The sequence below is a fragment of the Salvelinus sp. IW2-2015 genome, linkage group LG13, assembly GCF_002910315.2.
Source record: "Salvelinus sp. IW2-2015 linkage group LG13, ASM291031v2, whole genome shotgun sequence".
In the NCBI taxonomy this organism is placed as follows: Eukaryota; Metazoa; Chordata; class Actinopteri; order Salmoniformes; family Salmonidae; genus Salvelinus; species Salvelinus sp. IW2-2015.
This window is the reverse complement of record NC_036853.1, coordinates 38,002,937-38,025,065: the sequence shown is the minus strand read 5'-3', so window position 1 is coordinate 38,025,065 and position 22,129 is coordinate 38,002,937. Positions and strand designations below refer to the sequence as shown.

Below are 22,129 nucleotides of genomic sequence, written 5' to 3'. Positions count from 1 at the left end.
TGTCTCTTGTTTGTGTGTGTGTGTGTGTGTGTGTGTGTGTGTGTGTGTGTGTGGTGTGTGTGTGTGTGTGTGTGTGTGTGTGTGGTGTGTGTGTGTGTGTGTCTGTCTAACAGTCTAACAGCAGAGCCAGTCGGATGCTCTGAGCCTACGGGACGCAGAGCTGTATATGGAAGTTGTGGGCTGCAAGGCAGAAGCGAGCAGTTGCACATTGCGTCGTTCAGGAGCGGGAGCCATGCTGTTCCACGGGATCTCCGGTGACCACATCCAAGGCATCATGGAGGAGATGGAGAGGAGATCCAAAACCGACTCGCGCCTGGCCAAGGGCGTTCAGCTCAACGGAAGGGAATCGGTAAGAAAAATGAACTAAATGCAATGTTTTCTTTTCTTGTTCTGACATCCATGAAGATTAACACTTACATCCAAATGGGCATAACTGTTTAAATGCAAGGAAATGCTTTATGAAGCTGTAGTTGGGGTAAGATAGCTGCAAGAAATAATCACTCGAAAGAAAATGTTGGGGTTAATATTGCGTTTACAGGTTCCTATATGGACAAAAAACTATTTTAAACAACATGCATGTGTGTGGAAATGTTCGTATGTAATACAAATACATTCAGTTATCAACTAAACTAAGTGATAGTGCATAAAGTAAAAGTGACAATTATTACTCACATTTTGCCCAAATTGTTACACAATTTATATTTTGAGCAAATAACTAATTGCTGTTATTGTTTATTTATATAATAGATAGGCCTAATTAAACAGTTATTACATAGATAATAGTTTGGATATTATTAGCATCTACATAATAATTCATTGTTATTATTATTATTATTAATTGTTGTTCTTTTGGCAGTAATGCTAAGTTATAGACGTTTGAAAGTAGCTGGACATAGRGCACCAGGCTGTCGATACAGCTTATTTTAAATGTGCAATGATGCGCAATTAATTATTCTTTGTCATTGTAATACATGTATGTATACAGGCTCCATTTGTTAGATAAATTGAATGAGTTACTCCCTAAACACAACGGGCCCTGCATGTTGACACATTTTCAGCTCCGCAGGAATTTCTTGGGATTGGCTTTAAAACCGAACTGTCATAAATAGGCTACTTAAGAAAGTCTAACGATCGTTCTACTATTTATTTATTTTTAGGAAAATGGTGCAATGCTCATATTAGGCTAATATGTAATTTTTCAGATAAGTTACAGTTTTATCACACACAAGCCAAACCCCACATGGGAAGTATAGTCCTCACCACATGCGCAGGATGTGAGCCATGCATTTCCACATGTATTAATATTCCCCTCCTCTCCAGACCATGCCTTCAATGGGACCGGAGAAGCCCGCGTTGTGTGCTGGCTGTGGAGGCAAAATCTCGGATAGATATTACCTACTCGCTGTGGATAAACAGTGGCACCTGCGGTGCCTCAAATGCTGTGAATGTAAACAACATTTGGAGTCAGAACTCACGTGTTTTGCCAAGGATGGCAGCATCTACTGCAAGGAGGATTACTACAGGTAAGAAAGCATACGGTTATGAATTGTTGTTTTTCTATAGGCCTAGTGAAATGATTGATTTTAATATTCGACGATTGAACACACACGCTCTCTCTCCCTCACTCCCTGTGTGTTTGGCATTAGGCCTGTCATACAAACTATTGTTAATGTCTGAAACAATAGACCTATAAACACACAGGCCACAGAACATTTGAAATAGGCTATAGGTTAAATGTACGCACAGAAGGCGTATTGGTTCGATCAGCTATAGCTTTGGCATATTCAACAAGTCATACAAGGAAGGCCCCATATAATGCATCTACTACATGGAAATATAAATAGCTGTAATAGCCAAGCAGCCTAAATATCAGAGGCAATCTGTCGTCTCTTGGCCATGCTGCATATGCGAGGTGTTATTATAGGCCTGCGGATGGAGGTTATGACATTACAAGCAAACTGRTGAAAAAAACACAGTAAGAACACGGAGTTGTATTTTATGTAGCCACTCGCGGTGTGTGTTTGTGTTCCATTTTTTCAATCCTGTTTTGAGTGTTTTAGAAGTGTTATGTCTGGGCGTGTTTTTAAAGAATTGCGTCCTTGTTTCAGAAGGTTCTCAGTGCAGAGGTGTGCGCGCTGCCACCTCGGGATATCGGCATCGGAGATGGTGATGCGTGCACGGGACTCGGTGTACCATCTGAGCTGCTTCACGTGCACCACGTGCAACAAGACCCTGACCACCGGCGACCACTTCGGCATGAAGGACAGCCTGGTGTACTGCCGGGTCCACTTCGAGACCATAGCCCATGGAGAGTACCCACACCCCGGCCTCAACTACTCCGAGCTGGCGGCTAAAGGCGGAGGTCTGGCGCTGCCTTACTTCAATGGCACTGGGACAGCTCAGAAGGGAAGGCCTCGCAAGAGGAAGAGCCCCGCCATGGGCATAGACATCGCCAGCTACAACTCAGGTGAGGAGACGGAGAGGAGAGGAGTTGCTGGTTGGGGAGTTGTACGCACGGAAGGCTATTGCGCTGTTTGAAAATAACGTTTCGGTGGGGATGTTTTGATTAAGGCCTATAACCTGTTGTTAGGCTACATGCTAACTAACCAACCCATGACCCGCGCTGGTGAACTGAATAGAAAAGAGAATGTCGAATATGGAGATTTCATTAATTATTTGGCTTGATCCGTGTTTAAGGGCATAGGCCTCATCTCTGTAGTCCTACACCAAAAGCAATTTTAACCAAAAAAGGGGGGACAAGAAAGAGAACAATTAGCCATCCCACACCTTGGAAGATGCCTGCTATAAATGTGTGCTCTGTTCATGAAGTAGCGTATTTCCATTTCTCCTCTTTAGGCTAAATTGCATGCTGTCAAAATGATCAAAAATGTACCCCCAGTTAACCATTAGATTGACTTTTATAGCCTAATTATGGCTCTCATTAGGTCATCTAATTTGTAAAATGGGTACACACATGAACTTGAACCAGTGACCTAAGCACGTAAAAGTAATTTGGGCTCAACTATTTAAAATGTCGCCTTTCGTCTTTCTTGGGGGAAATTGCCTCCTCGTTATACATTACAGGTAATTTTACAATTAAAAACTGGCATTGGAAACGTGAATGTTATAATCTAACCAACCCCGCGGCGTCTCTTTTGTTGTCGCTTTTTACAATTAGTGTCCGGTTGAGAAAGTTTGTCACTGTGTGCCAAATTTGTTCTGTTCTCCATGCATGGAGGGGAATAAGGGTAATCTGCGTGTTAAATAATTGTTCTGCGTTAATTGAAGGTGATGTAGGAATCCCTGGCTTCCAACCACTGAATCATACTCGGAAGGTCAGCACAGTTCTCAGAAACAGAGTGAGTGAGATGGAGCGGGATACAAAAAAAACAACAAAAAAACAAGCAACAACATTACATCCTCTCCAGTATCTAACGTTAAATAAAAATTAATTTGAATTGTTTTCATGCGATGCTTTTGTTATGTCCTCTAATATGGTCTATCCCAGGCCTAATGTGTTATGTTTCTTGGACTACAGTATTTTGCTTTAATAACGACAAGGGTGGTAATGGTTATTTTCTCAAGACTATTTCATTTCAGAAACATGCCCATAGGCCCCTTAATTTGTTTTCTGTTTTGTATTTATGTTCAGCTGTAGATGTTGTGCTCTTTCCATATTTTAAACACTTTTGGTTGCACTGCAAAGAAATATGATTGAATTTAGCTCTGAATTAAATCCTGCTTTTGTCTATAGCATTCAAAAAACATTCCATTAGCTATAATCAGAAATTGCCTGTCTTTCACAGTCAGTTTCGAGCAAAAATGTTGATATTGTCTATATCCGGTTTAATGTTTAAGTTCCATCGACTCTATATGCCTATAGCCTACGTCTTTAGATAATTATTCCATGCGGTCAGTCCCATGTCGACCTTGCAGTTGGTATACCTACTCAGCATGTTTTGTTAGCGACCCCTGGTGGGTAGTTGTAGAAATAAAGGCACTCAGCAAGCAATCATAGCTGAGGAAAATGGGATACCCAAGATTGAAAGATTTAGGTGTTATTTTATTGCAGTGCTTTTAAGATGCTTGTCTAACATGAATTAAGATGCATATTTGACATCTGAAAATMAGTGTTTTAAGTTACAAGTTACTGATGAAATATGAGTGGTAGTCTTGGACTATGGCCAATATTCATTTGAAAAATAAATAGATTCTGTAGCCCAGAGATATTTCATCCTAGCTTTATCTGTGTTCATGTTTAGTTCTGTATCAACTAAACGTCTAGTTTGGGTCTGTGAAACCAGCACTAAAGTCTGTCATTTGAACTGTGTTTTGCATTTGCAGGGGGCGGAAATATCAAGATAGGTGTCTTGAATATATTAACAGCCTGCTATAGCCTTTGCTCTCTTTTATTAGTCWGAGATTTAGAGATGACCGCTTTAGCTAATAGGCCTATAGTAGAATGAGTAAAGTCTGTTATAGGAATATGCTTTAAGCATGTCTGCTGGATGTGTTGAAAATACTAGTCTTTTGATCATGGCATGACAATCAATTATTTTAAATATTTTCCAATAAACATAGGACAGAATATTAGTATGGTGCATATTGGAAGAAGAYATTACATTTTAATGACAAGACATTATTTCTTTCTTTAAGCACAGAGGAGCAGAAATGCTAGCTAGACCAAATTTGGGGACTGATCAACTCCTACTGTAGATATGGATCTGCTTGACATTCTTTCTAAGGGGTTTGTGTCCGTTACATTGTGAATAACTTATGTTTGATTCAATTAAAGATTTCATTCAATCTTAACTGAAAATGATGGCCAGGTTTTGGCCATTTTATGCCTTTAATTCCTGTTCAATGGAATCATAACCTTATCCTAACCCTGACCGGATGTGCTGTATCTTTCTATACGTAACAACCTTGATTTTGGGAGTGCTGTCTATGTTGTCAACTCGGGATTATATGTACGAGGACCAACAGCACCCCACTTTTTGTTTGAAGAATTATACTGCAATGCACACTTTACCACAGTATATCTGTTCTAACTTTGCACCCCCTCCTTCTCCTCTTGGTCAGGTTGTAATGAGAACGATGGAGACCACCTGGACCGTGACCAGGCCTACCCTCCCTCCCAGAAGACCAAGCGCATGCGCACCTCCTTCAAGCACCACCAGCTCCGCACCATGAAGTCCTACTTTGCTATCAACCACAACCCCGACGCCAAGGACCTCAAACAGCTTGCCCAGAAGACAGGCCTCACCAAAAGAGTTCTACAGGTAAGCAGCAGCCATCGCCCTCATTTCTGACCTCTGACCTAGTATGACATCATCACTCTATATCCCCCAGTCCATTGTCTGTTCTCACATTTGACCATAAGTTCCATTCAAGTCCATTGAAATCATCTTTTTTTATACAATTTTTTTCATTGGTTTTCTACCGATGTTGTATGGAATGTTGTTAGGCACCAGGTTCCTTGATGTACTGTATGAAGGAGATGTATGGTATATGTAGTGTTTAGGATTTCTAGACATATAATTCATCCACGTATCACTCCCAATCTCCCTGGGTCAGTGGTGGGAAGAGTAATTTAAGAGAGAGTGCACAAGTCTGTAAGGATCTTTTACAAAATAAAAATACTCTTTCAGCTGGTCATTTCTCATTTGGTTTCTACTCCCTGAGCCCAAAATAATGGCGTCAAAAACAGTTTGTAGGTATTGTTCTTTACTCTTTCTACTCTACGGGGAGAGTCAGGTAGTGGACAACACTGTGATGTCATAATCATTGCATTGTTTTTGAAAGAAAGAAAAGAGACAAAGAAAATAAGTTCATAAATTAGACATAAACATAAAGTAAAAGCCATTGGATTGGATTTGCAGGTATGGTTCCAAAACGCAAGAGCCAAATTCAGAAGGAACGTTTTGCGACAGGAGAATGGTAATGACAAGGCCGACGGCACGTCACTCCCGCCGCCCTCGTCCGACAGCGGCGCTCTGACGCCCCCCTCCAGCGCGGCCACACTAACAGACCTGACCAATCCCTCTATCACTGTAGTGACCTCCGTCACATCTAGTTTGGACAGCCATGATTCGGGGAGCCCCTCACAGACTACCTTGACAAACCTTTTCTAGCAAGCTCTACGACTCTAAGCTCTTAACTCATTTATGTTTTTTTTTTCATAATTTGCATTAACATTTTTTTTTAAACACCTTTAAAGAAAACAGAGACAGTTCTGTGGATACAGGAAGTACTGTACCCAACAAAAAAGCAACAAGATCAACAAGAACAACTACAGCAACATTTAAACAGGAGGAAATGATGTTGATGTGTAGCATTTGCAACCGCTTGGCAGCTGTTTGTAGTCAACGTATTTAGTGATTGGTTTTGTGTAGAGGACATTTTGAATCTGGACGGCATTGAACAATTATGAAGAGGGTTCAACAATCTTGAACCGAGCCCAAATGCAACTATTTAAAATGGGGAAAGTATATTATTTTTTACTTTATTTTATTTCATTTGGTCATTTGATTGAGTCTAAATTTATCCGTCCCTGATAATTAATGTATTTTTTACTGATCAATTCATTTCAAATCATTAATATTTTGCTCTAGAAATGTGTATGTTAGCACTATCCTATTTAAGACATATTTAGATATTTAGTTTTTTCGAAATCGTTGGAATATACATTCGAAGAATACGCTGTAAAATATAATTCAGAGTTATCCTGGACCTAACAAAACATTGGATTATTTTATGGATTAGTAATTCTAATCTCTAAATTGCATTGTATACATTACAAGAACCCGGACAATACAACTCAAATGCCAGGTGGCTGCTGTGACCTCAACATGCATTTTGTCTTGACACACCTCAAATGTGGAAAAAAATCAATAACAACGGAACAAATCTATAGATCTGTACAGTGGTAACTGTCAAAGATGTAATGCAGTAACATTGATATTAGAAAGAGTTCCACAAAAGAAATCAGTGAGTGAAATTCTGATTGGGACACAGTTTAATCGGCACTGTTTGAAAGGATTGTTTCCATGACAGTGCACTTTGTCTAATCTGCTGGCCTAATTTTACATACCAACACACAAATGGATTTAAAAAAAGTTTAATCTGGATTCAACGTGCCCGTAGAATTACTGTTAAATAAAATACTGCCCATAATTTTGCTCAGGGTAAAGAAGGGTTGATAAAAAAAAGGGAAAAGGGAGGAGGATAAAAAGTGAGGGATGACAATGTGGCAGATTAGAGGCGTAGAGCTGACAGAAACTTTACAATGACCTCAGAAACCTAGAGATAGTAGAAGACATGCAGCCAGTGGGACAAATAAATCATCCTCCATGTTCACGTTAGGCCATATTTATACTTTCTTTACGATCACTTGCCACTGAACAGACCAAAAACATGTTTCCTCTCAATGAATTAAGAGAAAGAAAGAGAAGCAGTCCTTCTGCAGGGTTCTAACATTTTAAATTAGTATTTTTTTGTCTTCTGGGCCAGCTGTTTAAGGTCGTTGGCGTTGGGGTTGTGGTTGATAGCAAAGCAGGACTACATAGTGCGGATTAAGAGAAAGAAAGAGAAGGAGTTCTTGCTGCTGGGTTAAAACATTTTATTGTAATTGTCACTATTTGTTCTATTGTAGAACAAAGCGTTATTCTCAATCTACTTGATGAAGTAGATGCCTAACTCAGTTCTATGTGCCTTATGATATAACTTGGAAGAAAGTTTGTGAACTTCAGGATTATATGTGTTGTTTGTTAACTGATTCACATACTTGTGACGCCTCACTAGTTTTGTACTGTTTTACATCTTATTTCTGAAGATCTTTTTATGGTGTATCCTGTTAAAAGGTGGCAGCGATGTCATAGAAAGCGTTTGTGCACTCTTTCAGATATAGTTGGTTAATCCAAGAATCTTATAAATTGATTTTCGTGTTAATAGTTCAGTACAGTAAGTGTTCTATCAAGATTGTCCATGTTGCCCTGTTTCTTGATAAAGATGGTGTATAGAAACTATTTCCCCTTAAATATTTATGGACCAAACGGTTGTTATATATCTTATTAAATTTGTGTGAATAAAAATACTTTGCTTTAAATGAGTTTTTTATTTTTCATTACACTTGCCATTTTTGTGTTGTTCCTTAGATACTGTTTTATTTTTTACTCACATCAACAAATGAAAAAGCATTCAATGATTGATTGACCAATTCAAAACAAGCGTTCCACATTTTTACTCTTATTTTAATTTCCTATTTTATGGTGTTTACAGTTTTAAAGTAATGCCCCATGGATTTGCACCTAAACCAGGTAGTCCAAAAATTATGAAAATTGCTTTTTAATGCATGAATATGGCTATAACTTTTTAAAATTGAAAAAGGAATGCTGCAAAGCACACATTGATTGATATATCTATGTAGAGCTAAAGTGAAGAGTAAATGCAGACCCATAAAGCCAGGTTGCTCTGTAGTTAATATATTGTTACTCTATGATTTCTTTCAGGGAGAACAAATCTTGGGGCATTACAGCCAAACTTCCCGACGTTTGAAAATTCCCTAAAGTATTAAGAGAAGGGGAATTCCTCACCATTGAAGACAAAGACAATATTAGGATAAGACAATAGAATAGAGAAAAAAAATAAACAAAAACAAAAACATGTTTTAGTCCAAAACAACAAAATAAATATTTTAAACGTTTTTCCTGAACGTTTGAATCCAACTACAGAGGATAATAGTGTGTGATTACTGATATCCTTATGAAAAAAGACTTGACTGCTCTTTGTATTGGAATGCCATTCACACACAGTGAAATAAAGTTGTATAGTAACATAGTTGTATATAGCAGAGCAGCCTGGCAGCACAGGAGATGCAGTGGGATTAAAAGACAGCAGACCTTAAACAACACTACAGGACACGAACACACACAGAGACACACACCCACTCCCCTCCCTTACCCCACACACTCCTAACCCCACCCTCTACAGAATCGGCTTACTCTATGAAAAAAGTGATTTTGTCACAAATGTAATTTTGTAAACACATGGCCCCCTTGAAACTTGGGAGCAGGACGGCCATCAAACGGGCTGATGAAGAGGACTGCAGAATTGGCGCTTTGCGATCTGGCTTCACTAAGGAAAAGAGGAAGTAACAACAACAAAAAAAAGACGAAAAAGATTCCCATTTTGCATGCACTTCATCTTGATAACATTATCCTTGAGATGTATTTTATTATTTTGTTTGATGCGTTGTATTTGTATCATTCATTGTTAGCTGTGAAATAAACCCTGTGAAAATCCTGTCCCTGATCCTGGTCATGCCCACATATTTTATGGTGGAAAATGAAATGTCATTGTGAGGACATGGATGGATTGTAATGCTTGAAACCTATTTATGCATGTACATGACATTCAGCTAACCAAGGACAATATTAACAATACAATTATTATCTGATTTCAATATTGTGGTTATTCTTAGGTTATTGGTTACTATGCAGCATTACTTTCAATTACACAACCAGCACATGCAATTCCTAAGTGTGTGATTACTCATAATACTGTAGATTACATTAATTAGATGTAGAATTCAAGCTATTTACGATCTGTTTTCTGTTCAATTACATTTTCAAAGTTCTGGATGGAGTCCATTCAGACTCCTGACAAATGTGGGTACTACATTTCATTCTAGAGAAAAACAACAATTATATTTGACTATCCGCGTCTCACGAATCACATTGCGTGGACTTTAGCAGCAACATGATCCCACCGCCTTACCCTGGTTCCTTCAGTGTGGTGTACTTACTGCTCTACGATGAATGCTACATATCCATGTTAGGAAAGAGTGAGACAGAGGGGAGCAGAAGGCCGGGATTGGAGGGAGGGAGGTAGGAGGGGAACGTTGGTGCCACATGGGGCCTAGTAAAACAGCTCGCTGTTGAATTCCAACAACGTAGGAAACAGCAAACGCTACAGACAAGTCCAAGCCTAAACCTCACTCACTGGGGTGCCGGCCGTGCTGTTTTCCATGCCCGGGTGGTGGACGGTTTACACTAGCGAGCAGCAGGAAGTGGGATTGCAACATGACACAAACAAACAGTGTCGGCCATCTTGGATTCAGGAGATTCTGGACATCATCACAGCATCCTGCTGACTGACAAGAATGTGAAGGGATGGAGGTTGGTGACTGGAATGCTTCTTATTGTAACAATTAGTGTGCAAGTGTGTTTGTGTGTGTGGCAAGTAAAAGACAAGTTCAGCTGTTGACTAGTTGTGTGTAAGATATGTGGTTTGTAGAATGCCTCAGATTATAATGGAGCATTGCGCAGACTGCAGGGTCTTAAATACTAGTAGATACCATTGTACAATTACATTCATTTTACAGTTGTCTCAAATATGCTTTGTAATTTTATTTATATTTTCGGATTATTAAACATTTTGCGAGGGATAAAATCCCCAAATCCCTACAGGTGAATGTTCCAACATCTAGTGGAAAGCCTTCCCAGAAGAGTGGAGGCTGTTATAGCAGCAAAGGGGGGACCAACTCCATATTAATGCCCATTGTTTTGGAATGAGATGTTCGACGAGCAGGTGTCCTGTCCACATACTTTTGGTCATGTAGTGATGCTGAATTTCTGGTTTCCTGTTGAAAGAAAATAGAAGAATAGCCTGTTTGAATAGAAAGGGAACTATTTTGCTTTAGGGTTATGAGCTTGCCAGGTGTCAATGAGGTTGTAATCAGAGAGTATATGTTGGAGAGACTTGGTTGCCTGTGGATTGGAGTTGGTCTTATTAGTTTTGTCCTGCATGTCCAGAATGACATTCATGTCTGTCCCAATTACCCGTTGGAATTCAGTTTATTCAAGATGTTATTTATAAGAATTTTTGAAACAATAAAAAACATACACACAGACGCACACAAACATCCCCCCTGCCCAGACCCAACTGCTTCTCCCCTCTCCAGCATACGCATCACTCTCCGCCACATGGCCTCAAACTGCACCATTTTGTTTCTCTCCTTCGCCCATGCACTTTTCAATATTTAGATAAAGCATTTAACCTTTCCATTGTGTTAAAGATGGATGATTGGTTGATCTTCAGCTTTCAAGTATACGTTTTTTTTCAAGATGATTAATGAGAAAAGTATCATCCAACTCATCGGGTATCTCACTGCATCCTCATATGCAGTGTTAATTCTAACAATGTCATTGATTGCTAACCCCCTTAAGATCGATTTATTTGTAAATATTCTGAAAAAATATGTTCATGGTCCTACAATATATGCTTAAACTATTGAATCACTTGCTGTGGTAGACATAAGGGATAATATTTGCTTTATAAATCTTGTTTTGTTCTGAATCTAGGAAAACATGCCAAAATGCTAACAAAAAATTGCAGCCATTTGTGTTGTTTACACTTAAAATACACACCCATGTCCATTTACCCTCGCCTTATGCCCTTGGATGGTGGTCCAAATGATAAGCCAAGCAAGGGAAGTTTGCAACATAAGCCCCTCAGCCCTCGTTTTTAGTCGGCTTTGCGAGTGTACAATTATGTTCACCCCGGGGCCTGTAACTCTCCACAATTCAATTTGCGACGATTGTACATCCGCTAAGAAAAGTCCGCAAAAACAACATCAATGGAGAAGTCAACATACAAGTGTAAGTAAAAACTAATGCAAATAAGTTAGAAATGTTGCTACTATGTAAAAAGTAAATATGTTTTTGTTTGGTTACATTTTGGAAATTGTAGAAATAAAACATTTTCCTTCTTCAGAAGATCCAGATGGGCAGGCTAACGTTTGTTAGCTAATTCATTTGCTAGCTATCATACAGTAGGTGTATATATATATTATATAATTCTTAATATAATTGACTGTAGCACATATAAAGCACCCACAAGCTACCGGTGGCTGAGAACACAATCGTTGCGGGATGAACGAGTGACGAATTTCCGGCCAAGGGTGGTCCATTTAAAAATCATTCCTTCCTCCCTGGCCCCTTGCCCTGCAAGTGTATACTCGTCAAACGTAATGATACGTCATCAAAAGTGTCCACTTAATTTGAGGGCTGAGGGGATAGGGTGTGTCTTTTAAGTGTTTGGACCGAATCCCCTCAGTCGGGGGAAACATCCCGTTTTGAGGGGAAAGGGAAGCGAGCTTGTGACGCAACTTCTGCTTTTGGACGTGAGTCCCGCTGAAATGAAACATATATGGATGTCTATAGTTGTTCCAGGCTGTATCACAAACGGCCATGACTGGGAGTCCCATAGGGCAGCGCACAATTGGCCCAGTGTCGTCGGGGTTAGGGTTTATTGTAAATAAGATTTTTTTCTTAACTGACTTGCCTAGTTAAACAAATGTTAAATGAAAATAAAATAGTGCCTGTCTTTCTTCGAGATTAAGTTCTTGCCACAAAGTCTACAGACACCACACCAATTTTGTTGAGGTCAATTTTGTCGGAGATTCTGTTATCGTTATATAACGCTAGCTAATATCTGGAGAGCAGCTGAGGCACGTGCTAGCTTGCTCTCTGAAGTTGCTTCCATCCGGAATATTAACAAGGCGACACTCCATTAACTGGTTGAACAGTGCAGAAGAGTACCAACCCTACAATTGTTTTTCTCTCATCATGACCAGAATGTGGGGCATTTAGTTTCGTCCGTTTCTTTTACGCCTGCTAAGTTAAGTTATTTGTGTTGTATCGGGGGCAGTTATGCATAAGGTGATGGGTCAAGTCGTAGGTTAGGTAAGGTTTACATTTTAAAGTAAATCTCAAGGGCTGCATTGCAACGAACAAGCTGAACTTCGCACGTACCTCTGTTAATGCTGGTTTCCTTAAAAAGATACTACCAGGAGATTACACAGAGTTCTAGGCTAAAATAACCGTGGTTACAACGAAAAGAACACCAGAATAAATGTGCAGACCATCTGATCTGACGTTGTTACGTTTTGTTACGTTGTCAAGCCGGCTTGATACTACACAGTGGAAATGGTAATTGTCTGCGTTCACTACTCCCGCCCCAATGAAGTAACGTCCTATCAGTGAAAACAAAATCGGAAATACGATGTCAATTACGATGATTTGGGTAACACTTTTAATTGCAGACATTTACTTATGCCTACATCGAGGCTACTCTTCTGTGAAAAAAAGTTATTGAAGACCAACTTAAAATGAATTACATTGTAAATGAAAGTTAAATGGATTGCAGTAACGTGTGAAAGACAATCTTTAAGATCATTTCATAAAATACAACAATCATGATTAGTTTTAAATGTCAAATGTGTAGTCTACAGTTCATTAATATTMAATTTTCCCCTATTGATAAAAATGGCTCATTTTATTTAGACAAGTAAAATCATTAATGGATTACATAAATTGTAAACAAAAAAAGTTTACAACATTACTTTTCCATTCAATCATAAAATGTCTAGGGTAGGCTACATTGCCAAAGTAGATTTGCCGTGGTAAACGATGAAATGAAATACTCTATTTCAGTTGTACAGAGTGATTGTGAAATAGATAAATCATCCATATTCTGATAAAATAGCAAGATTAAATTGTTCCAATGATAATCCTCACCAGAGGGCGAAATAGTCTTGAAAAATCGACATCTGCTTTTGGGAGAGGTAAATCAGTGGCCAATAATGGTTGTAATTGAGATCAGCTGTGTGGGTMATTTTAGCATGTATTGATGGTTTAACGAGCGATCAGGTGACAATAATCTGGTGGCCATCGATGGTTGCAATTTGCCCAATGATTGGATTTAAAAGGAATAGCGCAGAGAGTGTTGCGAAGAATATGGTGGAAGGAAACTCTCTCGACCATGTTTACACCAATCCAATGCTTTTTAACTTCAGTAGTACTTGTAATAAGAATCAAGTTAGCTACCTAGTACATTTTTTTCCCTGAGCTAGTGATTACGATGCACAAGCTAGGCCTATTTTAAACATTACAATCTCCTGGCCGCATTTACCCGCCAGATTCAGTAGCTTGAAAACCCCCCAAAAGCTTGAAGACTTTATAATGTTAGTTAGTTTTGGAGTCAAAGATAATAGTTTCAGTATAGTTTAGTTTTTCAAACCGGTTTGTTAATAATTTTATTTCAGTTCACAAAATAGTTTTTTCATGCTTAGTTTTAGTTTGTTTCAGATTTTGTTTACTATAACAACCTTGGCACGCACGCACGCACACACACGGGCCAAAACAAAGTATGGTATTGGTATTATCACAGATCTGTGGGTCTCTCGTGTGACGTACATGTTTCTCTGATAGAGTGTCAGTTCAAGGTGTGTGTGTGTGTGTGTGTGTATATGTGACTGTTCCGCACCAGCGCCAATAAAGGCGTGCATCTCACCTCCACAGAAACACACACACACAAACACACACGGATGTCAGAGATGCGACAATCTCGACAAGACACTGCTCGGAGTGGTAGGTAGCCTAGTGGTTAGAGCGTTGGACCAGTAACCGAAAGGTTGCTAGATCGAATCCCCGAGCTGACAAGCTAACAATCTGTCATTCTGCCCCTGAGCAAGGCAGGATTTGGATTTAACCCACCCCCCAAAGAAAACCTTAATTCCAATCATAGATTTCTACTGATCCTGTAGCCAAATTATCATTTTTTAACATAGGACTTTATTTTCTACAACAACATGCTCACTCATCACACTTTGCAGTCTAAGCAAGCTAGAATCATATATGAAAGGGAGTTGATTAAAAGTATCTTTGCTAGAACCACTAATATGTAGGCTATATCAGTTGATCATCACGGTTTCACTTCACTATTCTATGGGTGAAGTGAAAGAAGGTAAGGGTTAAACTTAACAATTAGGTATTCATTCCCACTGTTTAAGGTAAGGGTTAAGGTTTGGGATAGGGTTTAAACAGAAATAATAAAAACTCAAAACAAGTGCCAAGCACTGGGATTGATCCCGCGATCCTCGGAGCCAAAGCTCATGGTTTAATGGGAATTGTCACCCTAGCAAGCACAAGATGTTAATAGGCACTTGCGTTGCCCCTACTGGATGGCATCTCTCGATGTCCTATGGATCTGGATAAACGTCTAATACTGCAGTGGGATTTGGTGTGACCTGGCTGGAATGTAGGCTAGAATAGATGAATCAGCTCGTTAACTAGACAATGCTGTCAAAATAAGCTAACTAGTCTTTAATTGATCCGAATTTGTTCTGCTACTGACAAACAGTTGACCTGCTGTTGCTCCGTTCCCTGATAGTAAGACACATATAAGCAACTCCAAAGTAACCTACTACTGACAGTATTCATTTCAAATTCACCCCCCAGCGCCGGTAAGTAGCTTGTGCGCTTGCAGTAGAGAGGACTTTTTTTTCAAGATTCATGAGTAATGATCTACTTTGATGGGCAATTCGTTGCATTTAATGTTGCAATAGAGAAAAGAGACTAAAAATGTTAAAAAGTTATTTGTTTGAAATAAAACCCGCCACCAATCAAAAGGACACTTTTTCATAGGACGGCTGTATCTGTGCACGTGTCTGCACACACAAAGGATAAGTTCATGTACACGACTCATCCTTCACATCATTATAAGGCATCTCTCCTGTGTCTCAATTATACAGAGCTCTCCCTACAGCTAAAACTGTATCTCTCTCTGTTTCTAACGGCGTTATTATTCCGTATCTACATTTAGTTGGTCTGTGAAGTCTTACATCTAAACAACCTTGAATATACAATGATTAGGGATACTGACTATGGGTTGCAATTATACTTGTGCAAACCTCACACACATTGCCTGCAAGTTTATCTGGCTATCAATAAGTAACATCACATACATACTTTCCTGTGGCTGGGAGATGGCATATGGAAACAAATGCCCTGACTGGCTGCTGTAACAGGTCAGCTTTACTCTGCCTCACTCTAACCTTTAAAACTCCTGGACACATGTTTTATTTATTTAACCTTTATTTAACTAGGCAAGTCAGTTAAGAACAAATTCTTATTTACAATGACGGCCTACACCGGCCAAACCCGGACAATGCTGTGCCAATTGTGCTCCGCCCTATGGGACTCCCAATCACGGCCGGTTGTGATACAGCCTGGATTTGAACCAGGATGTCTGTAGTGACGCCTCAAGCACTGAGATGCAGTGCCTTAGACTGCTGCGCCACTCGGGAGCCCACATGCTCCTCTCCCATCCTCTGATCTCTCCATCTGCTGGCTGTATGAAGTATGATCTCTATCACATCGGCTTTGACTACAGCCTCTGTGTGTTTCACACAGCAGTCATAGTCAACCCCAGACACAGACAGTTAGAAAAAAAGACGACAGTGAAAACAAGAGTTGACTTTTACAGTAAATATATGATGCCTGTGGCTCTACCAAGGTGACATATGTAATACATACATAAAAATGACAGACAATGTATAGTGTACAAAAAATGTAATCATTTCAAACGCATGTCGAAATACAGTGATAACCTGTTAAATCTTTAAAGATGTGATATTATACTTATAAAACTTTAGATTTGCAGAAAACAATTTCATGAAAAATTTATTTTTATGAAATACACTTGACCATATTTCTGTATGTGTTCAGATTTCATTGTGCATTGGTGACAATGTAAATAATCTGTAGTTTTTATAATGAATTTGACCATTTCAAATCAAGTCGACTTTTATTTGTAACATGCGTTGAAATACTTACTTACAAGCCCTCAACCAACAATGCAGTTAAGAAAAATAAGAATTAAGAAAGAGTTACTGAATAAACTAAAGTAAAAAATAAAATAGAAACAATAAAATAACAATAATGAGGCTATATACATGGGGTACCAGCACCGAGTCAATGTGCAGGGGTACAAATTATTGGATGGTAATAAGTAAATGTAGGTAGGGGTAAAGTGACTATGCATAAATAGATAATTAACAGCGAGTAGCTGCAGCGTAAAAAAAAGGATGGGGGGGGGTCAATGCAAATAGTCCAGGGAGCCATTTTATTAGCTGTTGAACAGTCTTATGGCTTGGGGGTAGAAGATGTTAAGAAGCCTTTTGGACCTAGACTTGGTGCTCCGGTACTGCTTGCCGTGCGGTAGCAGAGAGAACAGTCTATGACTAGGGTGGCTGGAGTTTTTGGCAATTTTTAGGGCCTTCCTCTGACAATGCCTGGTATAGAGGTCCTGGATGGCAGGAAGCTTGGCCCCAGTGATGTCCTGGGCTGTACACACCTTGCGGTCGGAGGCCAAGCAGTTACCATACCAGGCAGTGATGCAACCTGTCAGGACGCTCTCGATGGTGCAGCTGTAGAACTTTGAAGATCTAAGGACCCATGGCAAATCTTTTCAGTCTCCTGAGGTGGAATAGACGTTGTCATGCCCTCTTCACGACTGTCTTGGTGTGTTTGGACCATGATAGTTTGTTGGTGACTTGGACACCAAGGAACTTGAAGCTCTCAATCTGCTCCCCTACAGCCCCGTCGATGAGAATGGGGGTGTGCTCGGCACTCCTTTTCCTGTAGTCCACGATCATCTCCTTTGTCTTGATCACTTTGAGGGAGAGGTTGTTGTCCTAGCACCACACTTCGAGGTCTTTGACCTCCTCTCTATAGGCTGTCTCATTGTTGTCGGTGATCAGGCCTACCATTGTAGTGTCGTCTGCAAACTTAAAGATGGTGTTGGAGTTGTGCTTGGCCACGCAGTCATGGGTGAACAGGGAGTACAGGAGAGGACTGAGCACGCACCCCTGAGGGCCCCCGTGTTGAGTATCAGCGTGGCAGATGTGTTGTTGCCTACCCTTACCAAAAGGGGTCAGGAAGTCCAGGATCCAGTTGCAGAGGAAGGTGTTTCGTCCCAAGGTCCTTAGCTTAGTGATGAGCTTTGAGGGCAAAATGGTATTGAAAACTGAGTTGTAGTCAATGAACAGCATTCTCACATAGGTCTTCCTTTTGTCCAGGTGGGAAAAGGCAGTGTTGAGTGCAATAGAGATTGCATAATCTGTGGACCTGTTGGGGTAGTATGCAAATTGGAGTGGGTCTAGGGTTTCTGGGATGATGGTGTTGATGTGAGCCATGATCAGCCTTTCAAAGCACTTCATGGCTACAGACGTGAGTGCTACGGGTCGATAGCCATTTAGGCAGGTTCTTGGTGTTCTTGGGCACAGGGACTATGGTGGTCTGCTTGAAACATGTAGGTATTATAGACTCGGCCAGGGACAGGTTGAAAATGTCAGTGAAGACACTTGCCAGTTGGTCACCGCATGCTTCGAGTACACGTTCTGGTAATCCGAGTGGCCCTGCGGCCTTGTGAATGTTGACCTGTTTAAAGGTCTTACATTGGCTACGGCGAGCGTAATCACACAGTCGTCCAGAACAGCTGGTGCTCTCATGCATGCTTCAGTGTTGCTTGCCTCCAAGCGCGCATAGAATTAATTTAGCTCGTCTGGTAGGCTTGTGTCACTGGGCAGCTCGCGGCTGGGCTTCCCTTTGTAGTCCGTAATAGTTTGCAAGCCCTGCCATATCCGACGAGTGTCAGAGCCAGTGTAGTAGGAATTAATCTTAGTCCTATTTTGATGCTTTGCCTGTTTGATGATTGATCTGAGGGCGTAGCGGGATTTCTTATAAGCTTCCGGGTTAGAGTCCCGCTCCTTGAATGCAGCAACTCTACCCTTTAGTTCAGTGCGGATGTTGCCTGTAATCCATGGTTGTGGTTGGGGTACATACGGTCACTGTGGGGACAACGTCATTGATGCACTTATTGATGAAGCCGGTGACTGATGTGGTGTACTCCTCAATGCCATCGGATGAGTCCCGGAATATATTCCAGTCTGTGCTAGCAAAACAGTACTTTAGCTTAGCATCTGCTTCATCAGACCACTTCCGTATTGAGCGAGTCACTGGTACTTCCTGCTTTAGATTTTGCTTGTAAGCAGGAATCAGGAGGATAGAATAATGGTCAGATTGGCCAAATCTAGGGCGAGGAAGAGCTTTGTATGCGTCTGTGTGTGGAGTAAAGGAGGTCTAGAGTTTTTTTCTCCTCTGGTTGCACATGTAACATGCTGGTAGAAATTAAGTAAAACGGATGCATTAAAGTCACCGGCCACTAGGAGCGCTGCCTCTGGATGAGCATTTTCTTGTTTGCTTATGGCTTTATACAGCCCGTTGAACGTGGTCTTAGTGCCAGCATCGATTTGTGGTGGTAAATAGACAGCTGTGAAAAATATAGATGAAAACTCTTGGTAAATAGTGTGATCTACAGCTTATCATGAGATACTTTACCTCAGGCGAGCAAAACCTATAGACTTGTCTAATATTAGATTTTTCGCACCTGCTGTTATTGACAAATAGACACAGACCGCAACCCCTTGTCTTACCGGAGGCAGCTGTTCTGTTTTGCCGATGCACGGAAAAACCAGCCAACTGTATGTTATCCATGTCGTCGTTCAGCCATGACTCGGTGAAACATAAGATATTACAGTTAATGTCCCATTGGTAGGATAGTCTTGAACGGAGCTCATCCAGTTTATTCTCCAATGATTGCACGTTGGCCAATAGGACGGACGGTAGAAGCCAGTTACCCACCCGCCGACGAATTCTCACAAGGCACCTGACCTGTGTCCCCTGTATCGGCGTCTTCTCTTCGTGCGAATGACAGGGATTTGGTCCGGGTCGGGTGTCTGGAGTAAATCTTTCACATCTGACTCGTTAAAGAAAACATCTTTGCCCTGTTCGAGGTGAGTAATCACTGTTCTGATATCCAGAAGCTCATTTTGGTCATAAGAGACGGTGGCAGAAACATTATGTACAAAATATGTTACAAACAATGCACAATTGGTTAGGATCCCGTAAAACGGCAGCCATTCTTTCTGGAACACTTCTGATAGCTAGTTACTTTGTAAAATTTTTTTTACATGGAAAGCTGAAATGTCTTGAGTCAATCAGTATTCAATGCCTTTGTTATGGCAAGCCTAAATAAGTTCAGGAGTAAGGATTTGCACAAATCACATAAATTGCATGGACTCACTCTGTGTACAATAAATGTTTAACATGATTTTTGTTATGACTATCTCCTCCGTAGCCCACAAAAATATTTATCTGTAAGGTCCCTCAGTCCAGCAGTCAATTTCAAACACAGATTCAACCACAAAGACCAGGGAGGTTTTCCAATGCCTCGCAAAAAAAGGTAATTTACTGGTAGATGGGTAAAAAAATAGAATTAACATTGAATATCCCTCTGAGCATGGTGAAGTTATTCATTACACTTTGGATGGTGTATCAATATGCCCAGTCACTACAAAGATACATCCTTCTTAACTCAGTTGCCGGAGACGAAGGAAATCGCTCAGGGATTTCACCACGAGGCCAATGGTGACTTTAAAACAGTTACATAGTTTAATGTCTGTGATAGAAGAAAACTGAGGAAGTGTCAACAAGACTGTAGTTACTCCACAATACTAACCTAACTGAAAAAGTGAAAAGAAGGAAGCCTGTACAGAATAAAATATTCCAAAACATGCATCCTGTTTGCAAAAAGGCACTTAAGTAAAACTGCAAAAAATAAGGCAAGGAAATTAACTTCATGTCTTGAATACAAAGGGTAATACTTGGGGCAAATCCAACACAAGACATCACTGAGTACCACGTTTCATATTTTCATGGATGGTGGCGGTTGCATCATGTTATGGGTATGCTTGTCATCAGTAAGGACTAGGGAGTTGTTTATGATAAAAATGAATGGAATAGAGCTAATGGCTGTCTAGCAATGATCAACAATCAACTTCACAGAGCTTGAAGAATTTAAAAAAGAATAGTGGGCATATATTGTGCAATCCAGGTGTGGAAAGCTCTTAGAGGCTTAACCAAAAAGACTCAAAGCTGTAATTGCCGCCAAATGTGCTTCTACAGTTTTGACTCAGGGGTGTGAATACTTATGTAAATGAGATACTTTTGGTCATGTAGTGTATGTGGACACCTGCTCGTCAAACATCTCATTCCCAAATCATGGGCATATATATGGAGTTGGTCCCCACTTTGCTAAGCCTCCACTCTTCTGGGAAGGCTTTCCACTAGATGTTGGAACATTGCTGCGGGGACTTGCTTCCATTCAGCCACAAGAGCATTAGTGAGGTCGGGCACTGAATTTGGGCGATTAGGCCTGGCTCGCAGTCGGTGAGCCAATTCATCCCAAAGGTGTTTGATGTGGTTGAGGCCAGGGCTCTGGGCAGGCCAGTCAAGTTCTTCCACACTGATCTCGACAAAGCATTTCTGTATGGACCTCGCTTTGTGCACGGGGGCATTGTCATGCTGAAACAGGAAAGGGCCTTCCCCAAACTGTTGCCACTGATCCAGAGTCCAATGGCAGCAAGCTTTACACCACTCCAGTCGACGCTTGTCATTGCACATGGTGATCTTAGGCTTGTGTGCGGCTGTTTGGCCATGGAAATCCATATCATGAAGCTTCTGTTGAACAGTTATTGTGCTAACATTGCTTCCAGAGCCAGTTTGGAACTCAGTAGGGAGTGTTGCAACCGAGGAAAGACGATTTACGCACTACATGTTTCATGACTAGAAGATCCCGTTCTGTGAGCTTGTGTGTCCTAACACTTTGCAGTTGAGCTTGGTTGCCCCTAGATGTTTTCACAATAACAGCATTTACAGTTGACTGGGACATCTCCAGCAGGGCAGACATTTGACAAACTGACTTGTTGGAAAGGTGGCATCCTATGACGGTGCCACGTTAAAAGTCACTGAACTCTTCAGTAAGGCCATTCTACTGCCAAACGGGTGTGGCTGAAATAYCCAAATCCACTAATTTGAAGGGGTGTCCACATACTTTTGTCTATATATTGTATATTGTATTTTGGTATTTCATTTTCAATAAATTTGCAACAATTTCTAAAAACATGTTTCCAATTTTGTCATTGTGGGGTATTGTGTGTAGATGGACGAGAAGAAAATCTATTTAATCCATTTTGAATTCAGGCTGAACACAACAAATTGTGGAATAAGTCAAGGGGTATGAATACTTTCTGAAGGCACTGTAGTTGCTTACCAAGACATTGAATGTTCCTGAGTGGCATAGATACAGTTTGAAAGTGGTTGTTTACCAATGATCAACAACCAACTTGACAGAGCTTGACAATTTTTTAAAAGGATTATGTGTA

The 22,129-nt window shown here is 40.5% G+C and overlaps 1 protein-coding gene across 3 annotated transcripts in view; it reads left to right on the top strand.

Annotated features, from left to right (window-relative positions):
- The window catches only part of LOC111971414 (LIM/homeobox protein Lhx9), a 12,740-nt gene extending 3,435 nt beyond the window's left edge, over positions 1 to 9,305 (top strand). The window contains exons 1-5 of one of the 3 annotated variants that reach the window (XM_023998180.3): positions 1 to 349; positions 1,321 to 1,523; positions 2,109 to 2,467; positions 5,083 to 5,282; positions 8,511 to 9,305. The exon at positions 1 to 349 is cut by the window's left edge and continues 322 nt beyond it. In XM_023998180.3, the coding sequence (XP_023853948.1) occupies positions 167 to 349; positions 1,321 to 1,523; positions 2,109 to 2,467; positions 5,083 to 5,282; positions 8,511 to 8,567 (1,002 nt within the window). In that variant the 5' untranslated portion in view covers positions 1 to 166 and the 3' untranslated portion in view covers positions 8,568 to 9,305. Of the gene's footprint in view, positions 350 to 1,320; positions 1,524 to 2,108; positions 2,468 to 5,082; positions 5,283 to 5,882; positions 8,108 to 8,510 lie in introns of those variants that run through there. The other 2 variants (XM_023998177.2, XM_023998178.2) reach the window with 2 other exon arrangements.
- Positions 9,306 to 22,129: the final 12,824 nt, after the last annotated feature.